The 27,865-nt window shown below is 40.1% G+C and overlaps 1 protein-coding gene and 2 long non-coding RNA genes across 3 annotated transcripts; 1 reads left to right on the top strand and 2 right to left on the bottom strand.

Moving 5' to 3' along the window:
* The first annotated feature begins 1,825 nt into the window (after nucleotides 1–1,825).
* itgbl1 (integrin, beta-like 1) lies at nucleotides 1,826–23,128 on the top strand. The gene is made up of 11 exons (XM_058081696.2): nucleotides 1,826–1,998; nucleotides 5,022–5,224; nucleotides 10,557–10,703; nucleotides 12,907–13,029; nucleotides 13,119–13,259; nucleotides 13,756–13,896; nucleotides 15,558–15,704; nucleotides 21,193–21,309; nucleotides 21,464–21,610; nucleotides 21,713–21,826; nucleotides 22,765–23,128. Exons 1-11 carry the CDS (start codon nucleotides 1,907–1,909, stop codon nucleotides 22,851–22,853), a joined length of 1,461 nt encoding a protein of 486 aa, XP_057937679.2. The 5' UTR covers nucleotides 1,826–1,906; the 3' UTR covers nucleotides 22,854–23,128.
* Nucleotides 4,754–16,416, bottom strand: LOC131135605 (uncharacterized). The gene is made up of 5 exons (XR_013629535.1): nucleotides 16,176–16,416; nucleotides 15,847–16,069; nucleotides 15,552–15,769; nucleotides 6,007–6,247; nucleotides 4,754–5,192 (listed from the first exon to the last, which is right to left on the bottom strand). It is a non-coding gene; the product is annotated as an uncharacterized LOC131135605 (long non-coding RNA).
* On the bottom strand, nucleotides 23,129–27,855 carry LOC144901503 (uncharacterized). Its single transcript, XR_013629534.1, has 2 exons — nucleotides 27,148–27,855; nucleotides 23,129–27,036 (listed from the first exon to the last, which is right to left on the bottom strand). It is a non-coding gene; the product is annotated as an uncharacterized LOC144901503 (long non-coding RNA).
* Between the last annotated feature and the right edge of the window lie 10 nt (nucleotides 27,856–27,865).

Here is a 27,865-nt window from a genome sequence, read left to right as displayed (position 1 = left end):
AAAATATATGTATGGTGGAAAGTAATTAAAAATGATTTGATGTTGATAGTAATACACACATGCCCTGCTCTAGCTTTTCTCCAATGAGATATCTGGTCATATTTTAAACTCACAAGATACAGCAGAGGCAGCGTTGGATTCTGGCCAAGTTGAGTGGAGAACAAATAAAGTCGGGATATCTCAGATGTTAAGCAAGCACATGTGAAAGCAATTGCACTCAAAGGACGGCTTAAGCATCCCAGGAATGCCAATGATTTGACATACACACATCATCTTGGACCTCGAACTGGAGAGGAACAACATAGAACTGTCATTGTTGATGCTAAAAGGCCAGGATTTGCCAAATAAGGTTTGCATGTGCATTATTTCTGGGTAAGATGTATTATTTGCTCCCAGACTTCAATTTAAGACTGGTTATGAACGGTGTAACAGAAGCTAGTTTTAGAGTCAAATGTAAGTCTTGTTAGTAAGACTGGCATACTTCCATATAATGCTGACATTAAGAAACACATTTACTAACCCAGTAGTATTCCCTAGACAGATTTTTTTAATAGGCCCTCATGGTAGTATTGCAAATCTACAGGAATTTCGGTTAATATGACTGGATGCATGAAAAATGTCATAAACCAAACCTGACGTTGTTGTTAACCCTATCCGATTAAATCTTAATGACAGGTAGGCCTTGCCCGAAGAGGAGCTCCTGAATTTTTGACGCAATTCTAAGTGCATTTATTTATTGTTCACAAATCAAGGTCGAGCATTTTTCACCAATTTCCTTAGTTTATCGGTGAATAATGCATTATTCTTCTACCAACATGCGAATCAGGAGCTAATTATTTATGAAGGTGTTTTGGATATGTTTTTTACAGTTGAAGTCCTCTGAGGAACATACAACATTTATGAAAGATGGTTTATTATTATCGGCTGCATGGTGGACAAGTGATTAACAAGTAGGCCACACAACTAGGAGACCAGGGTTCGATTCCCAGCTCAGAGTTTGCATGTTCTCCCCCTGTGTGCGTGGGTTTTCTCTGGGTACTGCGGAGCGACCAGTCCAGGGTGTGCCCCGCCTCTCACCCGAAGACAGCTGGGATAGGCTCCATCATACCCATGACACTCATGAGGATAAGCGGTATAAAAAATGGATGGATGGTTTGTTATTATAGTACATTAGCAAGTCTCTCACAGAGCCTACAGGGGCCTAAGGGTGTCTACAATAAAGTCCAAATAAGGATTGCTTGGCCTTAGGGGAAATCTGTAGAGTTTTGCTTAACGTCATTTGACACTATTTTCATAAATCAAGAATCTTTATGTACATTGTTATTGTGTTTTTCACATAGCTATAGGTGACTCAAATATTAAAAGGCACACTTTGTACAAGTAGTATAAAAACATACTAAGAAGACATAAATATGTAAACAATCTTAGTGTACATGAGCATATGAGTACATGAGTGTAAAGTGAGGTCCAAATCTCTACTGTAGTATACAGTGAGTCTGTTACAATTACAATACAATTGTGTTGTATCTCAAAAATAATATTCGAAACAACTACATAAGTCCTCTATTTCGGTTTTCACTCTTCAACTTAAAATGACAAGAAAGTAATGATAACTGCCTCATATCATTCCATAGCCATGTGGAACTCGTGGCAGGTTTGGACTCCATTAAAAAAAAAAGAATCATCTGGAAAAAGAAAAAAAAAATCCTAGCAACAACAGTCTGCTTCTCATTACAACTGGTGAGTGAACTTTTCATTTTGGCAGTTTTCCCCTCTAGAACTTTTTCCTGCTGCTTTTTCTCTCTCCACCTTTCAGTTTCTTCCTCCTTCCTCCTTCTGCAAGTGTCTCCCTTCGGGGCAAATTCCTTCAAGCTACTTTAACTCCAGGATACTGTGGGATTTAAACATGCACACTGAAGTTTGGGTGCAGCCCGTGCTAGTGCCACTGGTTCTAATTCTGCTCTCTTGCGCGGAGGACACATTGTTACAGTCGGCGGGGTGAGTTTCTTCACAACTTCAGACTGTTTTTCATGTTTATACTGGGCTGAGAGGGTGCAGAGGGTGCATAGGGTGCAGTATTTCCTGGCAAGTTTTGGGACATGCAATGCAGGAACGATACTGTCCGGTATAAGTAATGCAAGTTTTAGTGCCCTACTTGATCGTGATCATTTAGAGCTGCAAAGAACTTCTTGTAGTTGATTCGAGAAATCTGTTCATAAGAATCAATCATGTTCAAAAACATGTTATTCTATTTTGTGTTGTCCACACAGTCAGGACATGGGTTTGATTCTTTGCTTGTTCTCCCTGTGCATGCGTGGGTTTTATCCAGGTACTCCAGTTTCCTCCCACATTCCAAAAACATGCTAGGTTAATTGGCAACTCTAAATTGTCATAGGTATTGTCATATGGTTTGTTTATATGTGCCCTGCTATTGGCTGGTGACCAGTTCAGGGTGTACCCCGCCTCTCGCCCAAAGATAACTGGGGTAGGCTCCAGTGTATCCGCGACCTTAGTGAGGATAAGCGGTACAGAAAATGGATGGATGAATGGATTTTTTTCCCCCAAATTTGTTAGTAAATAATATTTTTAGAATGTGCTACAGGCACAATTAAAAAAATGGTCCTGTGGGCGGAGTGTGAACACCACTGATCTAGTGGCACTAAAATGAGGCAAAAATGTGGTAGAGTTACAACCGAGTCAACTATTGTGATGGTGTCATGCTTGTATATCTGCCTAAAACCTAATCACAGTTCCCTTATACTTTACCTCAGTCGCCCGAGTCAAGTGTTTGCATTTAATACTGTGCAACGTCTTGTATGTAATGTTCCGATAGACGCACGTAGAATCTGATGCGCTTTTTACATTTTGTTGCCAACCTTTAACACGCCAAAAGCAGTGGTCAGTTCCAACACTGTATTCTTAGACTTAATCCCAATACCAGCACTTAGCCCTTCCCTTTCGTCGTACCCCTACCTCCACCCCTATAACCAGGTGGGACACCACTTGAGCTTCTCATTACGTCACTACCCGTCACCTCTATCTGGCTGTGATAAAAGTGACCATTTAGTTGTTTATAATAAAGTATATACATACATAAAGTAAGGTGCATACATTTCTACTAGCACTATTCTATACTACTGTATATCTTTTGAGCACTTGGCAGGGTGTGGTGAGTTTGAGACTTGTGATGTGATCTTCTGTCAAGCAGCGGCTACAAAGCCCCAATCTCAACCCGCTGTACTTGCAAATGTGGGCATAATTTGGGGATGAGTACCGCCTCATTACGGATTTGGGAGCATGCAGATACTATGTAGTACTTTTAGTGCAGGAGGAACTTTGGTTGACAACGAATGACGTGTGACGTGTGTGCCCTCCACCTCCAACCACTTCTGACTCAGTGGTGGGTGCACATCAGTCTCAGCACTTCTCTAATTCAGCTGTTCAATGAGCTCGTATGGACCGTGACGAGTGAGCTTTGTGACGCGCGTTGTGCACACTGATTTCAGCAGTGGTGCCAAGCTGACGGACAAAGGCCGGCATTTTGTCTCCTCACCGGGCAGAAAAGACAGAGTGGAGTTCAGAAGGCAGCAGATGCAGCTGGAGGGGTCCAGCAGAGGCGGGCAAACCTGCTTTACGTCCAGGTTTTCAATTAATAATGTGAAAAGACTAGATATAAATGCATTTTGAAATAAAAATGGTGAGTTGTGTATACCAGCAGTTTATTAATGTTCTGGTAAAACAAGATTACTGCATCAAGGAGTTTGGACAAACACTTCCAACCCAACTACCTCTATATAAAATAGTACAAAAATAGTATCCTCCTCGAAGATTGTGCAGGTGCTCTTAAGTTGTACAATATACAGTACAGTTTATTTATTGGCAAACCCACACATGCATTAGTTGCAGGAAGGAGCAAAATGTTTTTCAAAGGCGTTTTTAGTAAACAGGCTTAACAATGTGAAAGCTACAGTGGGTATGAGTCAGTCATCCATTCATTCATCAAGGTTATGCCCTGTTAAAAACAAAGTGCACGGAGGTGTAGTCTTGGCAACTGAAGGAGAACAAGACTGTAATTACAATACTTGACTCATAAGACACGTACAAACATAGCCTACTCTAAAAGGTTGGATTTAATTAATCAATCAAGAGCTAGTTTTCCCTTGAATTTAATTTTTTCTTCATATCAAGACATTTTGTATATCTTGTGGGAACATATTGGGTAAAGCCTTTTTTCTCTTCCAGCTTAACTTGTACAATGTATGGCCCATAAAGGCATAAACTAAATAATAGACTAAACCACAGGTGTGCTACCCCGTTTTTAAGCTGCCATAGTACTACAGTATTTATTTATAGCTTTAGAACACTGACCTCAATCCTGGGTAGATGGGAGTCTCGTGGTCCTGATAGCCGACTTTCCCACAGACACACTCCAAAATCTTGCAGCATTCCTTCCCAGAAGAGTGGAAGCTTTGGGTGGTAGCGGCAAAGTTGTTGTCTAATTTCCATTGTCACTTCCTGTAGTAGCCATTTATCGCAGTTCTTTGCCTGTATAGTTTATAGTGATAAATTGTCACATTATGTCACATGTACTATATTTTTTTCTGTTCAATTGAGGGCTGAATACAGAAACATGTAAGTATACAGGGGCCACATATGTGATATAATTCATCTTTTGTTTACTTAATTACCTGCTAAACAATGCAGGGGTATGCTAAACTGTTAAATATCAGTTAAATATAAATGTAAGTTGTTGCCAGCTTGTTGTTGGGATTCTTTTGTGATTAAGGCATAATACAGTAAATAAACTTGACTCAGGTAGATGAATAAATTAAAAGGCGTAAACGACAATCTTTACTTCCTGTAGGTCCAAAATGCGGCTAGTATGCACGTGAACGCATTAAAATAATAAAATGAGGATAAATGTCAGCAGCTCAATACAAGATGAATGCAACACATGAGGGTGCACATTTGGCCTTTGACTTACCCTTTCTGTTCTATTTTCCTTTTTTTTTTTTTAATAGCCAGGTAGCAGGCGTGTGTCGATTGTCGGCCGAGTCATCCCTGCGCCGCTGCCGGACGCCCGACGGGAACATCTGCAGCGGGAGGGGCAAGTGTGACTGCGGCGTGTGCCTCTGCCAGGCGTCAGATCCAGGAAAATTCTATGGTCCTCGCTGCGAGTGCCATGACTGGGTCTGTGCCACACACAATGAAAAAAAATGTAATGGTGCGTACAAAGAGCGCATACAATGACATACAAGTTTTGGTATATATTTATATATAAGGTATCGTGACAGCTGTAAAGTTGAAAAATGTTGAAAAATCCATATTGTGTTAAAAGGGCTTTTCTTAATTTAATAAGTCAGTATGTTTATGTTGCACATATAGGTGGAATATTATATTTTATTGCATGGAGACGCACACTGCATTCAATATAACGCTTGTGTACTGTTAGCATGCCGCATAAATGTTGCATAACCTCTTAAGGATCCTCTGGATATTGTCTGGCTGCGTTGAGTGAATATTGGTTAAATTAGCCTAAAAATGTGTTTCTCGTGGCAAAAACTGCCATATTGAAAATTAAATTTTTGATCCCACATCAATCTGAAACTAGCACCACTCCTTCCTTTCAATTTGGACTGCTGACCTTAAACTGTTCTATTTGTCCACCGGATGGCGCTACTATTTTTCCCATTCAAAGCATGCAGCTAAACATTTTCTACATAAGTGGTTAGTACTGAAATTATAAGTGTGTCTCATTATTGATGTTGGACCACGCTCTATGTGTAAACAACAAAAAAAGTTCAATATTGTGAATGCTGAATATAAAAATTCTGCAACAAAACTAATTAGATGTTTGTATTTCAGTTCCTGTCAAATATTTTGAGACACCTTGTCACTGAATCACATGGGATAGTGGGTCAAAACTTTTGACTGGACCTCAAGAGTTGCGTGAAAATCTGCCAGCATGTTTATGATGCAAATATATTGGGTGTCTCCTGTAATTACCTGCACCCAGGGTTGAACAGGTCTAATAGAGATATGAATAAGAGGCGCAGGTTAGCAGTAGGCGGGAGGGTGCACGTGATGGCTGGAGTGATTTATTTGTGCAGACAAGCTGGCTGTCTGGCTGCGAGAAGCTCATTATGGTTCAGCAGGCTGGAACGACGAGGCCCGGCTTGTCGGCTTGATAATGGGGTTTCACTCAGCGGTGCACTGGATGGCGTCTGAGAGGGATGGTGCTTCACACCTACAGACACACACAAACATGCAAAGGATGAGGCTCATTTTCATGGCGTCACACTCACACAGCAGGAAACACCAGGTGCACATAGGACATACAGTATATTGTATACAGTATATTGGATATACAAATGAAAAGCAGTTTCATTAATTTTGTTTTGTTATTGTTTTAAACACTAACAAACACATTTTATGTCTCTGAATACACAGTGTGCCCTTTCAGTGCATTGTACTTTCAAGGCAGAGTTTTTGTTCCAGTGCTCGTTTCATTGCTTTCGCTCTCAAAAGTCCATTCAAGTGAAACTCTATACGATCCTTTTTTTCCACTCCCCTGTTTCTTTAGAATGAAGTGCCCCCGGTGTTATTTGTTATTCTATATAAAACAGAGATGGAGGTATGTATATAGGGACATGTATGGTTTCAGTCACACACAGAAATAGTATGTTATTTTTAGTCACCCTTTTACACATGTAATGCGACTATCTTGATCTTATTTTAAATGCTGCAACCACCACTCCATTGCACTTGTTTGTAGTGCTGTGTTTTTGGATCTTCAGAACAATACAAAACAGGATTAGGATAACACTAAGGCCTCTAATTTCGTGGCACAGTGTAAAGTGGTGCAGTGTAGCGGAGTGTGGCACACACCACACAGTGGTAATTTGGCCCAGCGCACCACTGTGTGCAGCCAATTTGGTAATTTGGTAGACCAAGCTGCGCCGAGATGGGAGTGGCGGCGCACCAGCGGAGGTTTCACTTTCAGTTTGGCGCAGTGTGAACAGTGTGCACAGACCATCAAAACGTCACAGGGAGGATTTTCAAAGTGTCAGGCACATTTCAATGCAAACAGCAACCACTAGTTAAAAACATGCTAGGTTAATTGGTGACTCCAAATTGTCCACAGGTATGAATGTGAGTGTGAATGGTTGTTTGTCTATATGTGCTCTGTGATTGGCTGGCAACCAGTCCAAGGTGTACCCCGCCTCTTGCCCGAAGACAGCTGGGATAGGCCCCAAGACCCTCGTGACACTTGTGAGGATAAGTGGTAGAAAATGAATTGATATATGAAAATCCTTTTTTCCAAACTCATCGTCAACACATCCAGTATTTGGTGTGTCTGGCTATCAAAATAAAAGCATGCTAGTACCACATTCACGATTAAGCCACACATTCATTCCACACTTTTAACTCAGAAAACTGGTTCAGAGCAGCACTTTCTCATTTGAAAAAAAAAAATAATTCACCCCGATTCAACTCTTCTTCTGTTCCCACACACTCTGACAGCCAGCCCACCTTAAAAGACTTTTTTTTTACTGTAGCTTGGTGAGTGGGCATGGCACTGCCCATTTCTTTCGCCACTCCGTTCATTATTTTTATTGCCATTATTTGTTGGGGAGATAATTGTCCACACGTATTAGGTAAAAAAATGTAATTACTTTTTACACTGTTGGTACTAAATCCTACCAAACCCTATGAAACCTTGCTCAAGCTGCTGTATTATGATGCTGGCCTTGACCAGTATCTGCTGTCCAAATGTACAAAAGTGTCTTGTCTTTGTTTTCCATTGTCTATCCTTTTCCACATCTCTCTGTCCCATTTTGATGAAATAACAGCTCCAGAAAATCACTGGATGCAAATTGTTTAAAAATGTTTGCACTGTAACAGACAGAGAGGCAAAGCCAAACAACTGAGTCAGTTTGACATGTTTTTGTAATAACTTTATGCTGTTCAGGCTCAACGTGGCACTGCCTTTTAAAACCTCCTCCCATTCTTCCTCCTCCTTCCAGTGAAAAGCCATGTGAAGTCTGTTCCTTTTTATTTATTTTCCAACTTTTAGTCTCCAAGCTGGTGAGTGTATTATTACACAACAGGAGTTCAAATAAACCACTATATTAAAAGTGAGCTCTAGTGATACAAAAAACATTTTCACATTATCCTAACCCAACTACAATGAGAAGGTATCATAGTATCAATCATAGCATGCACCCCAGTCCAGTAGGTGATGGTAATGCATATTTTAAAAGTAGTTGCCGACTTACATTTCAATAAACCATGTACACTGCATACTTTGTTCGTGAGGGTAAAAATCTTCTTCTTCTGTCCTTTTTTTAGGTGTTGAAATGTGCAATTTTGATAAATTGAAACTAGGATTTGGTGGTTCACTGCCACTTTTGGCCACAATGAAATTCGAATAATTTATTATCCCATAGGAAATAATGGAATCCTCAACTAAAACTTTGGCCATCAAAACCTTTCTATCAACAAACAATGTTATAAGTAATAGTTTCACATACTCCTTTGTATGAAGATATCTTGAACAGAACCAGGACTATGGAGTGTGTCTATATTATACATTACCTTCTACATTAAGAAAACTAACATGTGCAACCGCTTTTGTGACAGATGCAAGGAAAAATTCCTTATAGAGAAGACACCTCTGACAGAACTGAGAACAGAACTCTGTCCATGGAAATACATTACCTCATACGTTGAAGAAAATCAACAAGAAAGAAAGAAAGAACTTTGGTGGCAGAGGCAAAGAAGACACCTTGAACAGAGCAGAGACTATGGAGTGTGTCGACAAGTATACATTGCCTCGTGCATTATATAAAATTAACGAGAGCAAGGACTTGGGAAACAGCTCCTTCTGATGAAAAGACCTCTAGCAGAACCAAGATTATGGAGTATGTGTCTAGAAGCATTCAGAACTTAGGTACTGGAAGCAAGGAAAAACTGTCTTAAGAGAAATACCCGAGACTCAGTGTAAGCAAGGAAAGTAGGACACATATGACTATCGTTTACTGTTTTACAAAATCACTGTTGTTAAAAAAGCAATTTTAACAACATTGCAAGCGGTGGCCCATTACTTTTGCACAGCACTTTATAAATTGCCAGTTAATCGACTCCATCACACATCTTGGTGACTAATTACCAGTTCTCGCTCTCCGGTCCTTGTGGGTGTTAGAATGAGAGCAGAGCAGCAAGTCAGCCAGATAAAAAAAAATTATAAATCAAATAATCAATATGAGACGCTGGTCTGTGTTAAAAAAATAAATATTTATATGTATCACCCTGACAACCTTCCTTTTACTGATTATGTTTCAAAACAGACAAGATATTCATGCACTGTCAAGACTTGAGTGGCATTTTTCTCCTGGCAGTCCACACCCAATCATTGGGTGACTCAGCAGACAGACATACCGTATATGTCAGTGAAAACACATTCTAATGTGGATTTGAAGTAACAAACTATTCAGTAACTGAATGTTCTCTCAAGTATGTTACTATAGTGGAAAGTGTGCTTATTGCAAACTGCAGCAGCTCTTATGTAATGCTCCATGTGCATGTGGAGATGTTTGATGTGAACCACTGCTGACACAATGCCCCTTGGGTAGGATCCTGACTGGCTCTTTGGCAGGAAGGCTCAGAACCTCGGGACCTCTGGCCAGAAAAACAACAGAGTTCAAACAATGAGGATTTTTCTGGATTGTACTGTGAAACCTCCAGGCCAGTTATTGAGGGTCATAGTCACAAGTGATGCTGATACATTGTCTGAGCTTTTGAGCTTTTCCTTGCCTCCGTCGTCTTCCTCATATTGTTTTCATATAGTTTTCTTGTAATTTATTCTCCAAACTTTTAGTTCTCAGATAAGGTTTTTCCTTGCCTCTGTAGCAAAAATCTTCCACTTTCTATACTGCTTATCCTCAAGACAGTCGCTGGCATGCTGGAGCCTATCCCAGCTGTCTTCAGGCGAGATGTGGGGTACACCCAGGACTGGTGGCCAGCCAATCACAGGGCACATATAGACAAAGAACCATTCACACTCACATTCATACCTATGGACAATTTGGAGTCACCAATTAACCTAGCATGTTTTGGGAATGTGGGAGGAAACCGGACTACCCGGAGAAAACCCACGCATGCACAGGGAGAACAGACTCCACACAGAGATGTACGAGCGGGGAATCGAAGCCAGGTGTCCTTGCTGCACACTAACCACTCGAACACCGTGCAGCCCGTAGCCAATCTTATGTTATCCTAATTCCTTTTCAATGGGATTAGGTAAGGAATGAAACTATGGTCCCATTGTATTTTCCAGTTCATTCCATCAAAGCAGTATTCTAAAGGCACATTTTGTCTGGGAAAAACAAAGGTAAATCTAAAAAACATCCTTAACAGTGATGTATAGTAAGTAATGTATAGTTCAGGACCCACCATTTTCTCGGTACAATAACACAGTAATATGTATCCTAGACTTTGTCATTTTTAATCACAGCGTGAATAAACAGCATGCAGCATGTTGTGTTTCCCTTTAGATCGTGGCTACTGCGACTGTGGCAAGTGCGAGTGTGATGACGGCTGGTTTGGAGAAGCCTGCCAGTTCCAAGAGGAATGTAACCTAACCGGGAAGAAGAGCAGGGAGCTGTGTAAAAACCCACAGGGGGTGGTGTGCTCCAACAGAGGTGTGGTAACGCACACACCATATTCACTTACATTACACATACATTATTCATCATTAATTACGTTTAATAATGAGATACAGTACTGATGGCGAACAATTAGTGAGCATAAATTGATTTACATTTGTTATCTTCTGTTGTTAGATGAACCTTTATAATTGCGTTCTTAATGGAATATTGATTTCATGAACAACCAAGCAAGTTCTCACAATATTTTTGTAGCATGAAAAAATACTGTACACTGTTAGTCTGCGAGATAAAAATAGTTTTTCATGTTAGCTGCTACAATAATAATATCGCTGTAGCTTGGTTAATATACAATTTGCATCCACAGCATGAAATGATTAGCCTGAAACTACATCTTCCAAGCATGAATCATATACATGAATCATAATATCAGAGAACACTGACATTATCCAAGAGCACCACCCAAAGTCAGAAGTCATTGTACTTGGGGATTTGAATGCACACCATGAAATTTGGCTTGGAAGCGCAAACTGATATTTATGTTTGCTTTACTCAATAGCCTCCACTAACTTGTAAACCCTACACTACTAGAATAGGGAAAGATGGTAGCAGCTCCAAACTGGATCTCTTCCTCACCACGTCTCCAGACAGCCATGTTATCACTGTCAGAGCTCCTCTCGCTTCATCTGATCACTGTGTTGTTTCCTCTGTAGCTAATTACACACTTTCAATCTTGAGCAAAGCTAACAAGCGCAAAGGGGTGGATTGCTTTCATATCTGGCTGATGCTGAGTGGACCATTCTCTCAAAAGGGCCAAGTGTCAATGCAGCATGGTCCTGTATGAAGAATAACATCGGTGATGCCATGGACTTCTTCATACCTTTCATAAACAACTATGCACCGGTACTCTGACAAACCGTGGTTCAATGATGAGGGCCATGTAGCAGTTCAAAGAAATGAGGCGCCCTATAAAAAGTGGCAGAAGGAAAATCAGAATGCCAACGTACTCGTAGAAACTCAAGCAGTGCTGGAAACTGTTACCAACAGTAATAGATCATCTGCTGTTCCTCCACTAATAAGTGATGGTCAAAAGACAAGGGCGAGCTGCCAAACTACACCTTTGCTGCTAATGCTCAGCTTGATGACATTACCAAGTGTCCCCTGAACTTCGCACTAAAAACTAGTGATTCCCTCTGTAGCTTGAAATTCAAACATTCTGAGAAAATGCCATTCCCTTGACATTTCTAAGGCCAAAGGCCCAGATGAGATCCCAGCAACTGTACTTAAACAATGTGCGCATGAGCTTGCTCCAAAACTTGCCAAGCTGTTTCTGATTTCTCTTGACATAAAGACCTTCTGCCCGTGTGCCATTTGGCATTCAAAGAGACCTACATGGCTGGATCACATCTCTCTTAACTGACAGGCAACATTGTGTTGTTCTAGATGGATTTACTTCTTCAGCTTTACCTCTATCCGCTGGTGTACCTCAAGGGAGTGTACTTGGTCCATTACTCTTCCTGATTTATATCGATGACCTAGCTTCACACTTAGAGAACAACCTCCACCTGTTTGCAGATGATTCAACTCTTCATATTAAAAATCCACAACTCAGGGACGTATCGTAACTGCAGCGATACATGGATGCCATTGAAAAATGGGCTTCTGACCGGAGCATCACTTTCAATGCCAGAAAAAACTGAGGAGGTGATCATCATCAGGAAATGAGAGCAGAATCACCATCCTCTCCGTTTCCTGAAAATGAAGTTGATGCCAATGAAAAGCATTACTCTCCTTGGGGTCATCATTACCAACACCTTAACATGGATTCCTTGCATCAAAGGGCTTGTTAAGAAAACTGCTAGGAGATTATACATCCTGGGATGTACGAAAAACCTCCTCCCTCTCCGAGCACAAATCACTATGTATAAGGCATACATACGACCACATATGGGGTATGCTTCTCCTGTTTGGAGTGGAGCAGGCACCACAGTACTTACACAACTAGACAAGCTGCAGAGGAAGGCCCTTCGATTATTACAAATTTTGCACTTTGCACTTTTTAGAGACACTTCTTCGTGAAACCATCCATTGAATTGAAGCAACAAATGCACGCATAACTCGATCTTTTTCCCAAGTAGTCAATATTCCCAAGTCTAACACCCAGTGTCATCTCTCTTCCTACATCCCAAGAACCATATTACAAAAAACACATAGTTTTGAGTGTCTTTGTTTCTTTAAGGGACTTGCCACTGTGGCAACTGCATGTGTGCCAACAAGGACAACAAAGGCCTGGTGACGGGACGTTTTTGCGAATGTGACGACAGCGAGTGTCTGGACGAGGACACCGGTGAGGTGTGTGGAGGTAGGTGGCATCTTAAAATGATGATGAACGTAGAGCCCCGGACCAGGACTGACCTGATGAAGCTGTTGCACACTGTACTGTGCTTCCAGGCCACGGCCAGTGTTACTGTGGAAACTGTTACTGTGCTGCTGGTTGGCATGGAGACAAATGTGAATTCCAGTGTGACATCAGCCCGTGGGAAAGCAAGCGGAGATGTACATCTCCAGACGGCAAGATATGCAGTAACCGAGGTCTGTTCGTACTTTGCTTTGAAGGCATAAAGCAATTACAGTGCTGATTTCATTTCAGTTTAGTCAGCTTCATCTTAACTTTTTGCTAAACGTATTTATTGATCTCACATGATAATTGGAGCTATACATTTTACGCCTGCAATGTTTAAACTGAAATGACAACTTACCTATAAAACAATTTAACAAATAGGCAAAATTAGACAATTGCATTACCTTTGGCTGCTAAGCAGACCTGGCATCTGTAAAGCTGGTGTTTCCAATCAAGTTAAAAGATAAAGTAGTATATTATTTCAATTTAGTATTATTACTCAGGGGGAAGTAATTCTATTTCATATGATGTCATTATGATCTTCTTGGTAGTCTATTTAGGGTGCTGTCACACTGCTAGCAGCTGTGCATTGCTGGGGGCTAAATGCATGCATTGATGCACAAAGTGAGGTTCAAAACAATTCCGTTGGAGGCAGTTGTGCAATTCTACAGTGTGTATGTGTGTTAGGCACATGTGTGTGCGGGGAATGTAGCTGTTACGATGTCGATCCTTCCGGCGATTGGGGGGATATTCACGGAGATACCTGCGAGTGTGACGAGAGGAACTGCCATTCCACGTATGACCGGTACACCGACGACTTCTGCTCGGGTGAGTTTAAAAAGTGAAAAGATGCCATATATGTGTTTTTCAACTATTTGAAGGAAATCTCATCATTTGGAAGTGATTTTAGTAAGCCCAACGGAGAAAAGGCGGTTTTATGTGTCTGTACCTTTAATGCTAATGAGCCACGCCTCTCTCTTCTAGAAGAGCTGTCAAAGTTAATGCAATAATAAAAAGGTAACAAAAATTGAGGTAGCTAAAATTTGATTTATGATTTATTGGCAGGAAAGACAGTAATTTTGAGCGGATAATGTGTGTGTGTGTGTTTCTGTTAAAAGAGGGTTTGAAGGTGAAGTATAAGCTATAGTCTGACCGCATTACAGAATATGGGCGCAGTCCTAGTTTTGTAAAGTAGTAAATGTTCTTGAGCACTTTGTTTTTTGTAAGTTGTCATGATTTATTTCCTGTTAGAAAATTTGAAATGTTAGTCGCAATTATATTTTGTGAGATTTGTTTGAAGTGAATGATATTTGTCCGCCGGACAATTTACCTTCCCTGCTGAAAAAAAACAGCATAGACTAGCTACCAGCATAGACCAGCATAGACCAGCATACCACCATATGTTGTGTTTTCATGCTGGTAAATCAAATCAAATCAACTTTATTTGTAGAGCATTTTTCCTGCAAAGACATGCAAGACAAAGTGCTTTACAGAATTAAAAACAATTACCACAATTAAAAGGAAAAACAATTACTAAGAAAGCCCCTCCCTCCCACTCTCCATACTAGACACACACACACACAATCACACACAGTAGGGAGACATGGCATGGCACTAGGATCAAGGAACCGCCACTCACTCTCACCTCCGTGCCATCGGGGGACCACCTCCGACAGAAGGGCGGACCCCCACATTAAAGGGAGGAACCCCCAGCCGGCCGGGTCGAAGAGACCCAAGGATGGCACCCCCTCAGCAGACCCGACACAGCCCCCAGTGTGGAGGACCCCCCCTGAGGAAACACTGGAGTTAAAAGCTAAAGACTAAAAGCATAAAATAGGACTAAAAAGATTTTAAAAAAAAGATAAGTATGCTGGTCTTGAATAAAAATCACATACATTAACGTAACATTAAGGAGTGGAACAGTATGACACAAATGTTAGCAACACTCACGTAGCTATGTTAGCTAGATTTAAAATTACACTCACATTTTAACAACATCATGCAAGGTTAGCTTATTTGTTGAAGAAAAACGAAAAATCAAACATACCAATATAACTGCTGTATATTTGGAGGAGCTTTAATTTAGGATGTGCTATATTTCCTCTGAATTGGCGGCTATACACACAAGGTAGGTTCATCTAGCTATGGGTGGGTCAAAGGCTGTATGAAGGTGTTTTTTGCTTCATACCCGAAACTTCAATAGCCAAAATTAGACGGCCTATTCTCTCAAAAGAGGAGAAAACAAGATGGTGTGATGACAGATTTTTCTTTTGCCAAACTGGGGACCTTAAAATGAAAACACTTCCACCGTTAATGTGTGCTAAATGCTAAATGTAGAATATGCTAGCAGAGCTACACACCCATGCTGACTGCTTATGTTAACATGTGTTGGCTAGGTATTACATTTTATACTGACTAATTTTCTCACTTCTACATAGTTCTTGTGTCCACTTTCCTGTATGAAACACTCTTTTCTTGCTCACCTTCAGGTCGGGGTCAGTGTCATTGTGGCAGATGCGACTGCAAGGAGGGATGGGCCGGAAAGAAGTGCGAGCATCCTCTCTCCTGTTCAATGTCTCTGGAGAGTAGCGTGAAGAAGTGCCGGGGAACGTCCAGACTGCCCTGCTTTGGACGAGGTAAATCCTTTTTTTTTTGCTCCTGTTGCCATGGTTACCACCTGCACTCCTCTCTCACGTTGTCTCTGTGTGTAAAATGGACCATTTCTAGTGCTTATTTTGAATGGATTCTATAATAATAAACATGTTGAAAAATGAATACCTCTCAATCAGAAGGGAGTGTTATCGTTTTCCTCAAGGTGGACCATTCAACTGGTTGTTTGGAGATTTATGACACACTGCATGATTCATTAGCGGCCCTGCTGGACACAGGAAGCATCTCCCCCCCAGCTTCTGACCATTAAAAGGTCGATATATACATCCAAATTCGATAGTTGTTACATTGGGAAAAGACGCAGCTCGCTCCTTCTCATGGACTCTGGAGCCTGTTTGATGGGTGATAGTGAATTAAAAGTGACAACACAAACACACAAAGGAAACACATCGATTGTAGAATGTTTTGTACTGGAAAGAAAAACCGGGTACACTAACTTTTTTTGTTTCCATCCTGCATGTAGCAGGAAGTGATGATGTAGCAAATGTTCCATACAAGCACACAATGGTCACCGGAACAATGTGACTTGTTATAGGGTCTCACGGTGCTCATTTGTTGACATGACAAATGGTGTGCTACTCAAAGCACACATACTAAAGGTAGGAAAAAGTCAGTGTTTTGCAAGTCTCAAGCAAAGACGTACAATTCCAATTCAACTCTCAAGTCAACACAAGGTAGGTCGAGTTAAGTCTGAAGACATACGTAGACTTTAAATTTTTGAGTCCCTACAAGTTATAAACACTGTTAATTATTTACCAAACACCTTGTAATTTGTTAGGATGTTGACACATCCTGGTGCCACTATATACGTATTTGAGTCTTACTACTTCCCTATTGTCGCTGCTATCCCAAGTACAGTGTTTTCCACTTCTATTTCCTTTATTTTCATTTATTATTTTAATTAATTGTATTTATCATCCTTCCTCTTTCCCCTCCCTACATAGTGTCATGCATTAAAAAGCCAGGGTGTAGAGTGGGCCTGTTGAGAGTGGGCTTTTGAATTTTGAAGTTATCAGCCTGGTTGATGACTTGAGTCATTGTCGGGTTGCAAGTCTTTGATGATATAGCCATGTACCAAGTCATCAAAATTATGATTCGAGTCTGACTCAAGTCCAAGTTGCATGACTTAAGTCAACATCTCTGACATAAACTGTACAATATCTCTGTTAGAACCTTGTTCTATTAGTGTAGTATAGTCTAGTTCTAAAAGCTGGCATATGGAAGAAAAAAAAACAATATTGATATCACAGTATACACAGGGGTGTCATGAGACATTCAGTTCACGAGGTGATACAACGAGGATTGGGTCTACGAGAATGAGTCGAGATGGAATTTTACCATAGCAAAAGTACAATGAAAAGTATGACAAATATACATGACAATATCTTGCAAACTACTCATTTAATTTCTACTACGTTTAATTTTTCTGCACTCTGTGTGTATGCTAGTGACCCCGCCTCCACCCGCTGAGACAGAGACAATAAAACTGATAAAAGGGCTCACTCTCTTCACGCTGTTCAAATGTGCCAATGTGCTGAAACCAATGCACAGAGTGAACTCTCTTCCTGCCTGTTTGGAGATGAGAGACGAGGAATTAATTTTCATTTATTGTGTGATTAATTAATTAATTATCTCTCAGGCCTAGTGCCCATGAGACATGTTTTTTGTCAGAATACTGTACAATAATGTATTAGCAGCCCCTTTCATAACGCCTTTCTTCACATAAACAGCTTGTACATAAAAATATTGTACATTATTAGCTCTTCCAAAGAGGTTCTTATATTTAATGAACCAAAACCACAATACTGTGGTATTGTCTTTAATTTATCAGTGAACAATGCATGGATTTGAATAACAAAATCAAGACTGATACAGGACAGGGATTAGCCATGAATGTGTTGACCCAAATTAGATTTACTTGGCCGTGTTGGATATCTGCATGCCATTTTAGCTTTTGTTTTGGTTATGTGTTAATACCATCCTCCTATTAAACATAATAAAACAGCACAGATTAATGTGACAGAAGAGTTAATTAACTTCAATACCTCCAGCGGTATACCTTTAAATGCTTCCTGCCGGCAACAGAACAATACAGGTTTTTGTTAGAATCATGAAAGAGAATCCAAAGAGTCCTGCTATGTAAAATGGCATTGCTTTTAGCTCTTATGGTGCTGGTAATTCATTGACAGCTTCAATTCAGTCAAGAAACAGAAGGTTCCCTTTTTTTAAGATCAGCCGTGATTATATGCACTGTTTTCTCCACGGGTCTTGTTGAAGGCTGGACTTTATTGCAATCACGTCAGCTTCAGTGGCAAGATGAGGGAAGCCATGCAGGAGAGGAACAAGATGGAGAAAATGGCCTGGGCATGAATGAACGCCACAGATGGTAGCTTGAGCGTAGAAAAGCCCTGAAATGTGAACCAGCAGCTTGAAGGATTTTCCCCTCTGTTCCTCACGAAAGCAGTTTTTTCCCTGTGGTATTTCCTGAAGGAAACACCTGCTTTCATCATCGGGATTCCTCAGTAGAGGATGTCAATGCGCGGAATAGTCGCAGATGGCATTTGATAACACCAAAGAAGGTCAGAGTTAAAGGCGGAACAGTTGCAGCTTATTTAGTGAGGTGATGCGAAACAAAAAGCCAGACTATGACTGACATTTTGAGATGTGATTTTCCTCTGCGCCTTGCCTCTTACAGTATGTGTCATCCCGATGACTTCCCACTTGACTGAACTCCATCGGGCTCTGCTACACTCACTTTGGGACTACACTGAAGGTCACTGACTGACTGACTTATTATTGGGGTTGGCGTTTAGACAGCTTGCCTGGGATGGGTTTTAACAAAGTTCAGGATGACTCCAGGATGAATGTGCAAGCCATGGATGACATCACAGCTAAGTGTCCCACTTCTGACACACGTTTCTCATGCAATTCCAAACATTAGTAGCCTCAACTGTGATGTGAACGCAGGTTTATCTAGTTGACATCATGTACACTGAACCAAGGCTCTGGAAATATTGTTTACAACTAAACATCCCGCTTCTGACACCGTTTGCCATGGAACCCTGACGATGGGTATCCCTCAAGGACGTCAGCCTCCAGAAACATTGAGTGTAAGGTTGTAGTAACACAGGATTATGTTGCCCATCTCCTGTTACGTGGATTTTAACCGTAAAAGTGCCAGTTGGAAACGGCATAGTTTTCCGAAAGATTCTCCAAAAGTTTACTGTTTCCTTCAAACTACTGATTATCTTGTAGAAAACGATCCTACAGACACCATTGTTGTGTCTATGAAGTTCTAATACTCTGGAAAAAGGTTTAAAGGTCCCACCACACCGTGGATGCTACGGATGACCCAACTGAAAAGCCACATCTGTCGCTTGCCAACGACGCACCTTCAACTCCGATACATCATGTTCTTTTCCCTCCCCGGTGGTCAGTCATTGGCCAATCATTTTAATTTTACAGATCTCCAAAGTCACTTGTACCCTACATCCACTACAACCCCATTTTTGAGTCCAGCCCATACCCCACTTCAACCATCCTTGTGCATCGACCATCTCTGTCTTCCACTTCTGACACTATTTGACTCAGAACTAAGACAACTAGTGGTAATCCATTATCTCCACATACCAGAAATTGGCCCACCCATCTGTAGATCGCACTTTTGACACCATTTGTCACAAAATCTGATCCAAGAGATCTTGACACTGACAACCACATGGCTAAATATCCCATTTCTGATACCACAGAACAAGCAACGCCATTTGTCAGCAGTACTACGGCGGTATAATCAAAATCGGCCAATCCAATCCCCTTGACGTTTGGTAATGGTAATGGTAATGGTTTTGTTTCATTTGAACATGCATCAGATTACAATTGAATGCATCACATAATCAGTTCACAGTTCCACATGTCCAAAAGGAGTAGGAAGAAGCAAAGCTTATTAAATCCTACCCCTCCATGTTAATAACAATACAAACAGAAAAACGTCAATAGAACTGAACCCAACTAAAATCTTGAACTGCTACACATTCTCTTCTTCAATCTGTATTCCCTCTTTTCTTCCAGGATGGTGCACAACGCTGCCCTAGTAACAGAGCTTGTGCCTTCATGCTCCAAAATTGCACAATTTAATTTGCTACGCTCTCAAACCAGCAGCGACAATTTTCAACGTGCATCTGGAGGCGTAGCCATGAAAACATAGCCAAAATTGTCTCTCTTGATGTGACTTTATCAGAGAGCAGTGTGACAAGTGAAACCATCGTCTGTCTCACACACACACAAACACAAACACATGCGCAAACAGGCACTCCAGGTGTGGAGACTTTGACGGCCATACAGAATCAATAAGGCAAGGGGTGTTATGACATCAGGGGTTGTCATGGTAACTCAGTCCCTTGCACAGATGGTGCTGTGATCTACGGCAAAAATTAGACTTTGCATGCACATTTTCCAAATTCAGTTTACTGAGTTTCAGAGTAAAACTTTCTAAATCAGAAGTCACTAAATGTAATGCTACAACAATGTTTATTAGTACCATTGGTCTTGTAATACCACTTAGTTCCTGAAGAGGTGAGAGTGAGTCAGATAAGCTCTACACCTGATATATGTATGTATAATTGGTGGACTTCTACATAGTGAGGTTTACTTAGATTTTGTCCATAGTTGACTAATCACTGAATGTCATTGTTATTGTTTTAGAGAACAGCTAATGTGGATGCCTACAAGTAAACAGATCTCATTTGCGCCTTTCTCAACCTAAAATAAAAAAGGCTAAAACACTCAACTAAACAAATAAACATGGTAGGTGTGCAACAACAGTACCTTAATTTATTTAATGACTCAGAAAGCAAGATGGTCAAAATCAAAACACGGTCGGCGTCAGCAAGTGGGCATATCACACATCAGAAAAGTGCATATGAAAAAATGTCTGAGAAAAACAACAACTTGGCAAGTTTGCAGCCTCATTTGTTTGATTAAAATCCACAGCGGATATATGAAACGAAGATGGCGTAACGGCATTACACGTTTGAAATGATCTCGCCTGTTTAGCAAGAAGCTGCACACATAAGTTGCACTGTACTTATTTAGGGTCATGTTCCATTTCAAAATACTTAGGATGTAAATTTTGGCTGATTTTATAATAAAATTCCATAAATATGTGTCCTCAACATCCCCTTATAGTCAGGAGGGTACGCTTTCATATGTACTTTCATAAGTCCGAAATTGTTAGTGGTATGTGACCCCCCTGAATCGAATCATTGCCTGTGTAGTTGGTAAGGACTTCAAATCTCCACAGTTTAGCCCTTGAACATATTTCTCCTTATATTATTTATGGGTGGGGAAAATTACAAAACTAAACAACAAAATGAAATGCCTCTTTGCCCACACTCTAGAGTCAATAATAAAAAGACGACCAAGATGTGAGAACACCTTGTCCCTGTGTCTTTGTAGGTCAGTGCCAGTGTGGACAGTGTACCTGTCACCCACCTGGGGACAGTCGAGTTCACGGCAAGAACTGCGAGTGTGATGACCGCCAGTGTGAGGACCTCTCTGGAGAGGTCTGCGGAGGTACACACATGTACAATTACATACAGTGTATGCGTCCACAGGCCAAAGGCTGGCGTATGCTGACTCTAAACCATGAAGAAACTTTTGTGATGCTATAAAAAAAAACAAAAGAAAAATCAAAACACTGAGTTGCGTTTTCACCCTCCGCTGCCAGGTCACGGTTACTGTTCATGCGGACGCTGCATTTGCCAGGAGGGCTGGTTCGGCAAGCTGTGTCGCTACCCCAGGTCATGTGACATGAGCGACGCTCAGAGCAAGGAGCAGTGTGAGACTTCGGACGGCGTCCTCTGCAGTGGCAAAGGTAAAACAAAAATTTAGATTGATTAAAAATAACTAAAATAAATACATGAATAGAAATAAATTATAAAATAATAAAACTATAATAAATGAAATTGTATTACAGGTTCCTGTCACTGTGGGCAGTGCATCTGCTCCCCCAAAGAATGGTGGGTAACCGGGGAGTACTGTGAGTGTGATGACAGAGAGTGTGACAAACACGACGATCTCGTATGCACAGGTGAGCACCAGCTATCACTTTTCCACTGCACGATACCTACTCAGCTCAGCTCCTGTTCCCTTTATCCATTGGCAGAGTGGTTGTCATTGTAACATTAGAGCATACACGGCTGGAAATGACACATGCTAATTTTAGCTGGGTCTGTTAATACAGTATTATACCCCGTAATCTCAGCCTTGCATAAAACGTGAGGACAGATGCTTAAAGCATCTTTCCCTGTTGATTTGTCTTATCTCTGTATGCTGCATTATTATGTATATTTGACATTCTCTTTTTGCACGCCGCCCTACTTTTTTTCCACTGCCCTCAGTCTCCTCTTGGATAAAATTTTATCTAAAATTTTAGCGTGAATTTCTGGACGCTGCAGTATCATATGTTTCTTGTTGCAGCGTTCTGTTGTCTCACTGCCCTCATTCTCCTCTTGGATCAAATCTGAGAACACATACTAACGTTAGTTTCCAGTGTTGTCGTGCCTTTGCTCTGCATGTTGCAGAACTGTACTTTATAATTTCCACTTTGCTGCAGCACACCGTTATCTGATTGCCCTTATTCTCCCCCTGGATGAAATGTATCTCAAACTTTTTAAATTACTTTATTGCAATGAATTTAGAGCCGCACGGTGTATGAGTGGTTAGCATGTATGCCACACAGTCATTTCTTCGGGTACTCCGGTTTCCTCCCTCATTCCAAAAACATGCTAGGTTAATTGGTGACTCCAAATTGTCCATAGGTATGAATGTGAGTGTGAATGGTTGTTTGTATATATGTGCCCTGTGATTGGCTGGCGACCAGTCCAGGGTGTACCCCGCCTATCTCGCACGAAGGCAGCTGGGATAGGCTCCAGCATACTCACAACACTGAGGATAAGCGTATAGAAAATGGATGGATGGATGCAATAAGTTACTTAATCAACACTGACTTCTTCCCCCTCCTTTCAGGGAACGGACTGTGCAACTGTGGCACTTGTGAGTGCTGGGATGGATGGACGGGGAACGCCTGCGAAATCTGGGTGGGGACTGAGTACTGAGACCTGATGGTGATCAGAATATTAACGCCGTAACGTCATGACTTGTAAAGGTCACAACCAGGCTTGGAGAAGCTAAACATGGACTTCACGATTGTTTGTTTTTCTTTTAATTGTACTGGTTACAATGTATCTTGCACAATTTGGTTTTTGCTATCAATGCAATTTTAATTATGTAGGAACGCTTATGTGCACATGGCTCCACCATATAGGCAGCAAGTTGGTGACAAATCCAAATGTCGGATCCATAAATAAATCATAAAAATCAAGCTTTGTAATTTCTTTTATGTTTTTTTTATTTGAAATAATAAAACATTAAATGTGCCGCATGAAACGACATTTTGCATGGAAACCAAATACGAATAAACATACATGGTTACAAAGTTATTAGAACATGACAAACTATGTATATTTTTTTCCCAAAAAAATTCAATAGTGACTCTTTCTCAGGACTTTCTGGTATGGAGAAAATAAAACACAAAGACAACTTACTCTACATGCACTCTATGATCAAAAGTATCAGGATGTGTGACTTTTTTTTTTTTTTTACCTAAACAGCATTTCTGGGAACACCTTCTAAAATTTAGAAGAGGGGATATTCGTTCATTCATCCAGAAGAGGATCCAAGGTCATTCAAATGAATTAATGAAAAAAAATGTTTGTCCATAACGTATAACACTTGAGAAAGAAGCCCAATAACAACATATGACTATGGCCTTTGTTTGTTTAGTCTTAGGGCCACACTGAAATGCGTAAATAAATTGGGTGGAGAACACAGTCACGTTGTCATGTGACTAATGCTAAAGGGAAAAACAATTGTAATTTTGCAAGAATAAAATTGTACACTTTACAATAAATTTTTTTTTCCCGAAGAACGTTATTGTAATATCACAATTGCAAATATGTAGCTTTATAGTGTAATATTGCTTTAGGTGGCAAATCTTGACATGCACTTGTTGAACATTGCGTGGCAAGACTGCAACGTTGTTTTTTTCTTCTTCCACAATTTCATTTTTGTAGACTTTTTCCTCAAAGTCTGACTTCTCTATGCCAACAACTTTTTCTTGTAATACGACTTCAGTCTCACACTGAGGTTTCAAACTTCCTTTTCATAACACTATGAAATTGTGTTAACAAATCCTAACATTACTGTTTTATTGTACAGTGAAATGTGTCATTTATCCTCATTTCACCAACCATTTAGGTCGATATCCCTCACATTGGCTGGCCCACTTTGACATAAGTAGTTAACTTAACCAAAACAAGCCATTACTTACACATTTACTTGACCAGAGACAAAAAATTAAGGATTTTTTTTAACCTTTTTAAATTTTGTTGAACTGGTTTGCCTCCATTGTTTCTTCTGTTGAATTGAATCTGCTTTTCATGTGAGTAGTAATAAATGTAGAAGTAATAATACTACAACTAAGGTGTTGACTATGTAATGACATCACCTTAAGTGGCCACTGTGGAAAAGTTGTGACTTGATGTGTTCGTCCACTTATGGCCGCCACACACGAATGACTGCGTTTGGCTAGACTCATCGCCAACACGCAGCAACACAGGCGGCGACAAGTGACTACGAGCAGCTAACCAGTGAGTGATGTGTTCATTTCATTGGTCTTACGGACCTTGCTAATATTTGGCGATAAACTTACAAAAATTGTCCATGTAATTGATAAACTTACCCGCTATGGACACCCCGGCATCAACGAGTTCCAATTCCGCCTTCTTTATAGCTCTAGATTATTTTTTAGAAATGTCAGATAGCTGTAAATCTGACACGGCAAGTCGTACATATTGATTAGCATCCTGTCTGCTCATTGGTCCATCAATGAAACTCCTGCTGGATGGTCCTGGTCTGTGCAAAAGCGATGAAAAATTTGGCGTCACAAGGCTGCATGACGCGCAAACTTTCATTCTGCCAAGCGACATATGTAATTCGCCCTATCGTGTAAGTTTCACTGAAAATGAATTCTTGTGGCATGACGATTTTTTCCTTATAATTTTTTTTTCTTTCCAGTGTGGCCCTAATACTCTTACGCAACTCTTAAACCACCAATTGTTGAACTGTCTTACCTCTCTTTAATGTGCAATAATATATGTACTGCACACCTGTACAGTACACTCTAGTACACTCTCACATACAGTACATATTCAACATATTGTACGCTTGTATACAACACAACACAAACTGTGGACAAACTCATATTGCATATGCCTTTTTTTTTTTTTTTTAAAGAAAAGCAGTACAAAGCAACAATTTGGTGATCAACATACAGTTCTTCCTTCAACAAACAAAATAATCGTAATGGAACTACAGTACATTAGGTGGCAAAATTGCACAAATCTGGTAGAGAAATGCAGATGAAGGAAAGTGGCAACATGGATCCAAACATTGTTTTTTTTTTTTTTTTGCTAAACAACCAATAAGAAGTCCAACTGCCTATGAAGTTGACTTATTGGGGTTTGTTGAACGCCACACCGACATATCTAACGCCACGTGGACACATCTTTACTAATATCCTCATATGGTCACGTCTCATTCCGATAAAGTAGACATTTCTCGATGCAAAAACAGCAAGTCGGCGCAAGACAAAGGATTGGTCATTATCCGCTAACAGTCGTGACGAGGATACAAGGTGAAAGTGCAGAATATCTTACGAGGGGCGGCGTAGCCTGCAACATGCCCATGTCAAAGTAGTCATACACTACGTACTTTATTGTATATCCCTCCTGATAATGACATGCAAGCGACTCATTGAAGGTAGACAAAGCTCTGTAGTAAAATGACATCAAGTAGAGACCTTTCCGAGTAGAAGAGCGGGTGTGGGGGGGAGATAATCTGGAACAAAAAAAGCTATCACAGTGAAAGTGAAATCTTCAAAGAGTCTTCTGGGTTGAAAGAAAAGAAAAAAAGCCTTTGGTCATTTCAGAGTGAGCAGGGTGATGATGAATAAAGTAAAAGTAATATTGTGAGGACAAAGTCGCAATCTTAGAGGAATGAAGTGGTACTATGGTGAGAAAGAGTCATCGTTTTATGAGAATAAAGTCATAAATCTACAAGGAAAATTTTGACAGGTTTAAAGTCAAATTTATGGTATTCAATACTTTTACATTTTTACATTTATATGCTTTTTTCCGCATATTATACCTTTAATATGACTTTGAAAAAATACATTTTTAGAACAACTTTTTGCTTGTAACCCAGTTTGGTAACACTTAATAAGATACGCATGATTACAGTAGTTCCTCTGTAACTACTTTACATTGATGTGTTTTAGCCATTTGAGCTACATCAGTTCTTCAATAGTTCCTCAGTAACTACTCTAAATGTATGTCTTAGTTCTCAGTAACTACTCTACTCATTAGTCTTTCATTAGTTATTCAGTAACTACTCCAAGTTTCTCATTAGTTTTTCATTAGTTCCTCGGTAACTACTATGAATTTGTGCCTTAGTTCTTCAGTAACTACTCTACTCATTAGTTTCTCATTAATTGTTGATTAATTCTTCAGTAACTACTCTGAATTTGTGCCTTAGTTCTTCAGCAACTGCTCTACTCAGTCTTTCATTAGTTATTCAGTAACTACTCTAAGTTTCTCATTAGTTTTTCATTAGTTCCTCGGTAACTACTCTGAATTTGTGCCTTAGTTCTTCAGTAACTACTATACTCATTAGTTTCTCATTAATTGTTGACCAATTCCTCAGTAACTACTCTGAATTTGTGCCTTAGTTCTTCAGTAACTACTCTACTCAGTCTTTCATTAGTTATTCAGTAGCTACTCTAAGTTTCTCATTAGTTCCTCGGTAACTACTCTGAATTCGTGCCTTAGTTCTTCAGTAACTACTATACTCAGTTTCTCATTAATTGTTGATTAATTCCTCAGTAACTACTCTGAATTTGTGCCTTAGTTCTTCAGTAACTACTATACTCAGTTTCTCATTAATTGTTGATTAATTCCTCAGTAACTACTCTGAATTTGTGTCCGAGTTCCTCAGTAACTACTCAAATCATTAGTTTCTCATTAGTTGTTCATTAGTTCCTCAGTAACGACTCTGAATTTGTGCCTTAGTTCTTCAGTAACTACTCTACTCAATAGTCTTTCATTAGTTATTCAGTAACTACTCAAATCAGTTTCTCATTAGTTGTTCATTAGTTCCTCAGTAACTACTCTGAATTTGTGCCTTAGTTCTTCAGTAACTACTCTAGTCAGTCTTTCATTAGTTATTCAGTAACTACTCCAAGTATCTCATTAGTTTTTCATTAGTTCATCTGTAACTACTCTGAATTTGTGCCTTAGTTCTTCAGTAACTACTCAAAACATTAGTTTCTCATTAGTTGTTCATTAGTTCCTCAGTAACTACTCTGAATTTGTTTCTTAGTTCCTTAGTAACTACTCAAATCATTAGTTTATCATTAGTTACTTGTGATTTCCTCATTAGTTGTTCATTAGTTCCTCAATAACTACTGTATTTTTGTGTACCTTGTGAGACCAACAACTTTAAACCAGTAACCCAAGATTGTGACTTCCAAGATGAGAGCTTTCTCTCTCTATTTTAATACACTGACATCTATAACATTCTAACTTTTTGGATGGAACGGTGACCATGTGGTTAGCATGTTGGCCACACAGTCAGGAGATCAGGTGTGGAGTTTGCATGTTCCTTCCGGGTACTCCGGTTTCCTCCCACATTCCAAAAACATGCTAGGTTAATTGGCGACTCCAAATTGTCCATAGGTATGAATGTGAATGGTTGTTTGTCTATACTGTATGTGGCCTGTGATTGGCCAGGCGACCAGGCGCCCAAAGACAGTTGAGATAGTCTTACAACTTGCAGGCTACAACAAGTCTGCTTGAAAAGCCATAAAGAAATTTCAGAGTAAACATTGTGGACTCAACTGGAATCTTACTCGCCAGAGTACCACTTTTTCTCAAAACATTGCAACTTTTTCCTTTTAAGAGATCAACCTTTTCCTAAAAAACAACAACAAAAAAAAACTTTTTTCTCTTTA

The sequence above is a fragment of the Doryrhamphus excisus genome, linkage group LG12 (assembly GCF_037039965.1).
Source record: "Doryrhamphus excisus strain RoL-2023G ecotype Guam linkage group LG12, RoL_Dexc_Guam_v1.1, whole genome shotgun sequence".
NCBI classification, from domain to species: Eukaryota; Metazoa; Chordata; class Actinopteri; order Syngnathiformes; family Syngnathidae; genus Doryrhamphus; species Doryrhamphus excisus.
Note: the sequence above shows the minus strand (reverse complement) of the source record. Positions and strands in the feature narration are given on the sequence as shown.

Coding starts and splice junctions, on each gene's coding strand:
- itgbl1 (XM_058081696.2), top strand. CDS start 1,907: ATGCACACTGAAGTTTGGGTGCAGCCCGTGCTAGTGCCACTGGTTCTA. Junction 5,225..10,556: donor CAATGAAAAAAAATGTAATG/GTGCGTACAAAG, acceptor GTTTCCCTTTAG/ATCGTGGCTACTGCGACTGT. Junction 21,611..21,712: donor CGTCCTCTGCAGTGGCAAAG/GTAAAACAAAAA, acceptor ATTGTATTACAG/GTTCCTGTCACTGTGGGCAG.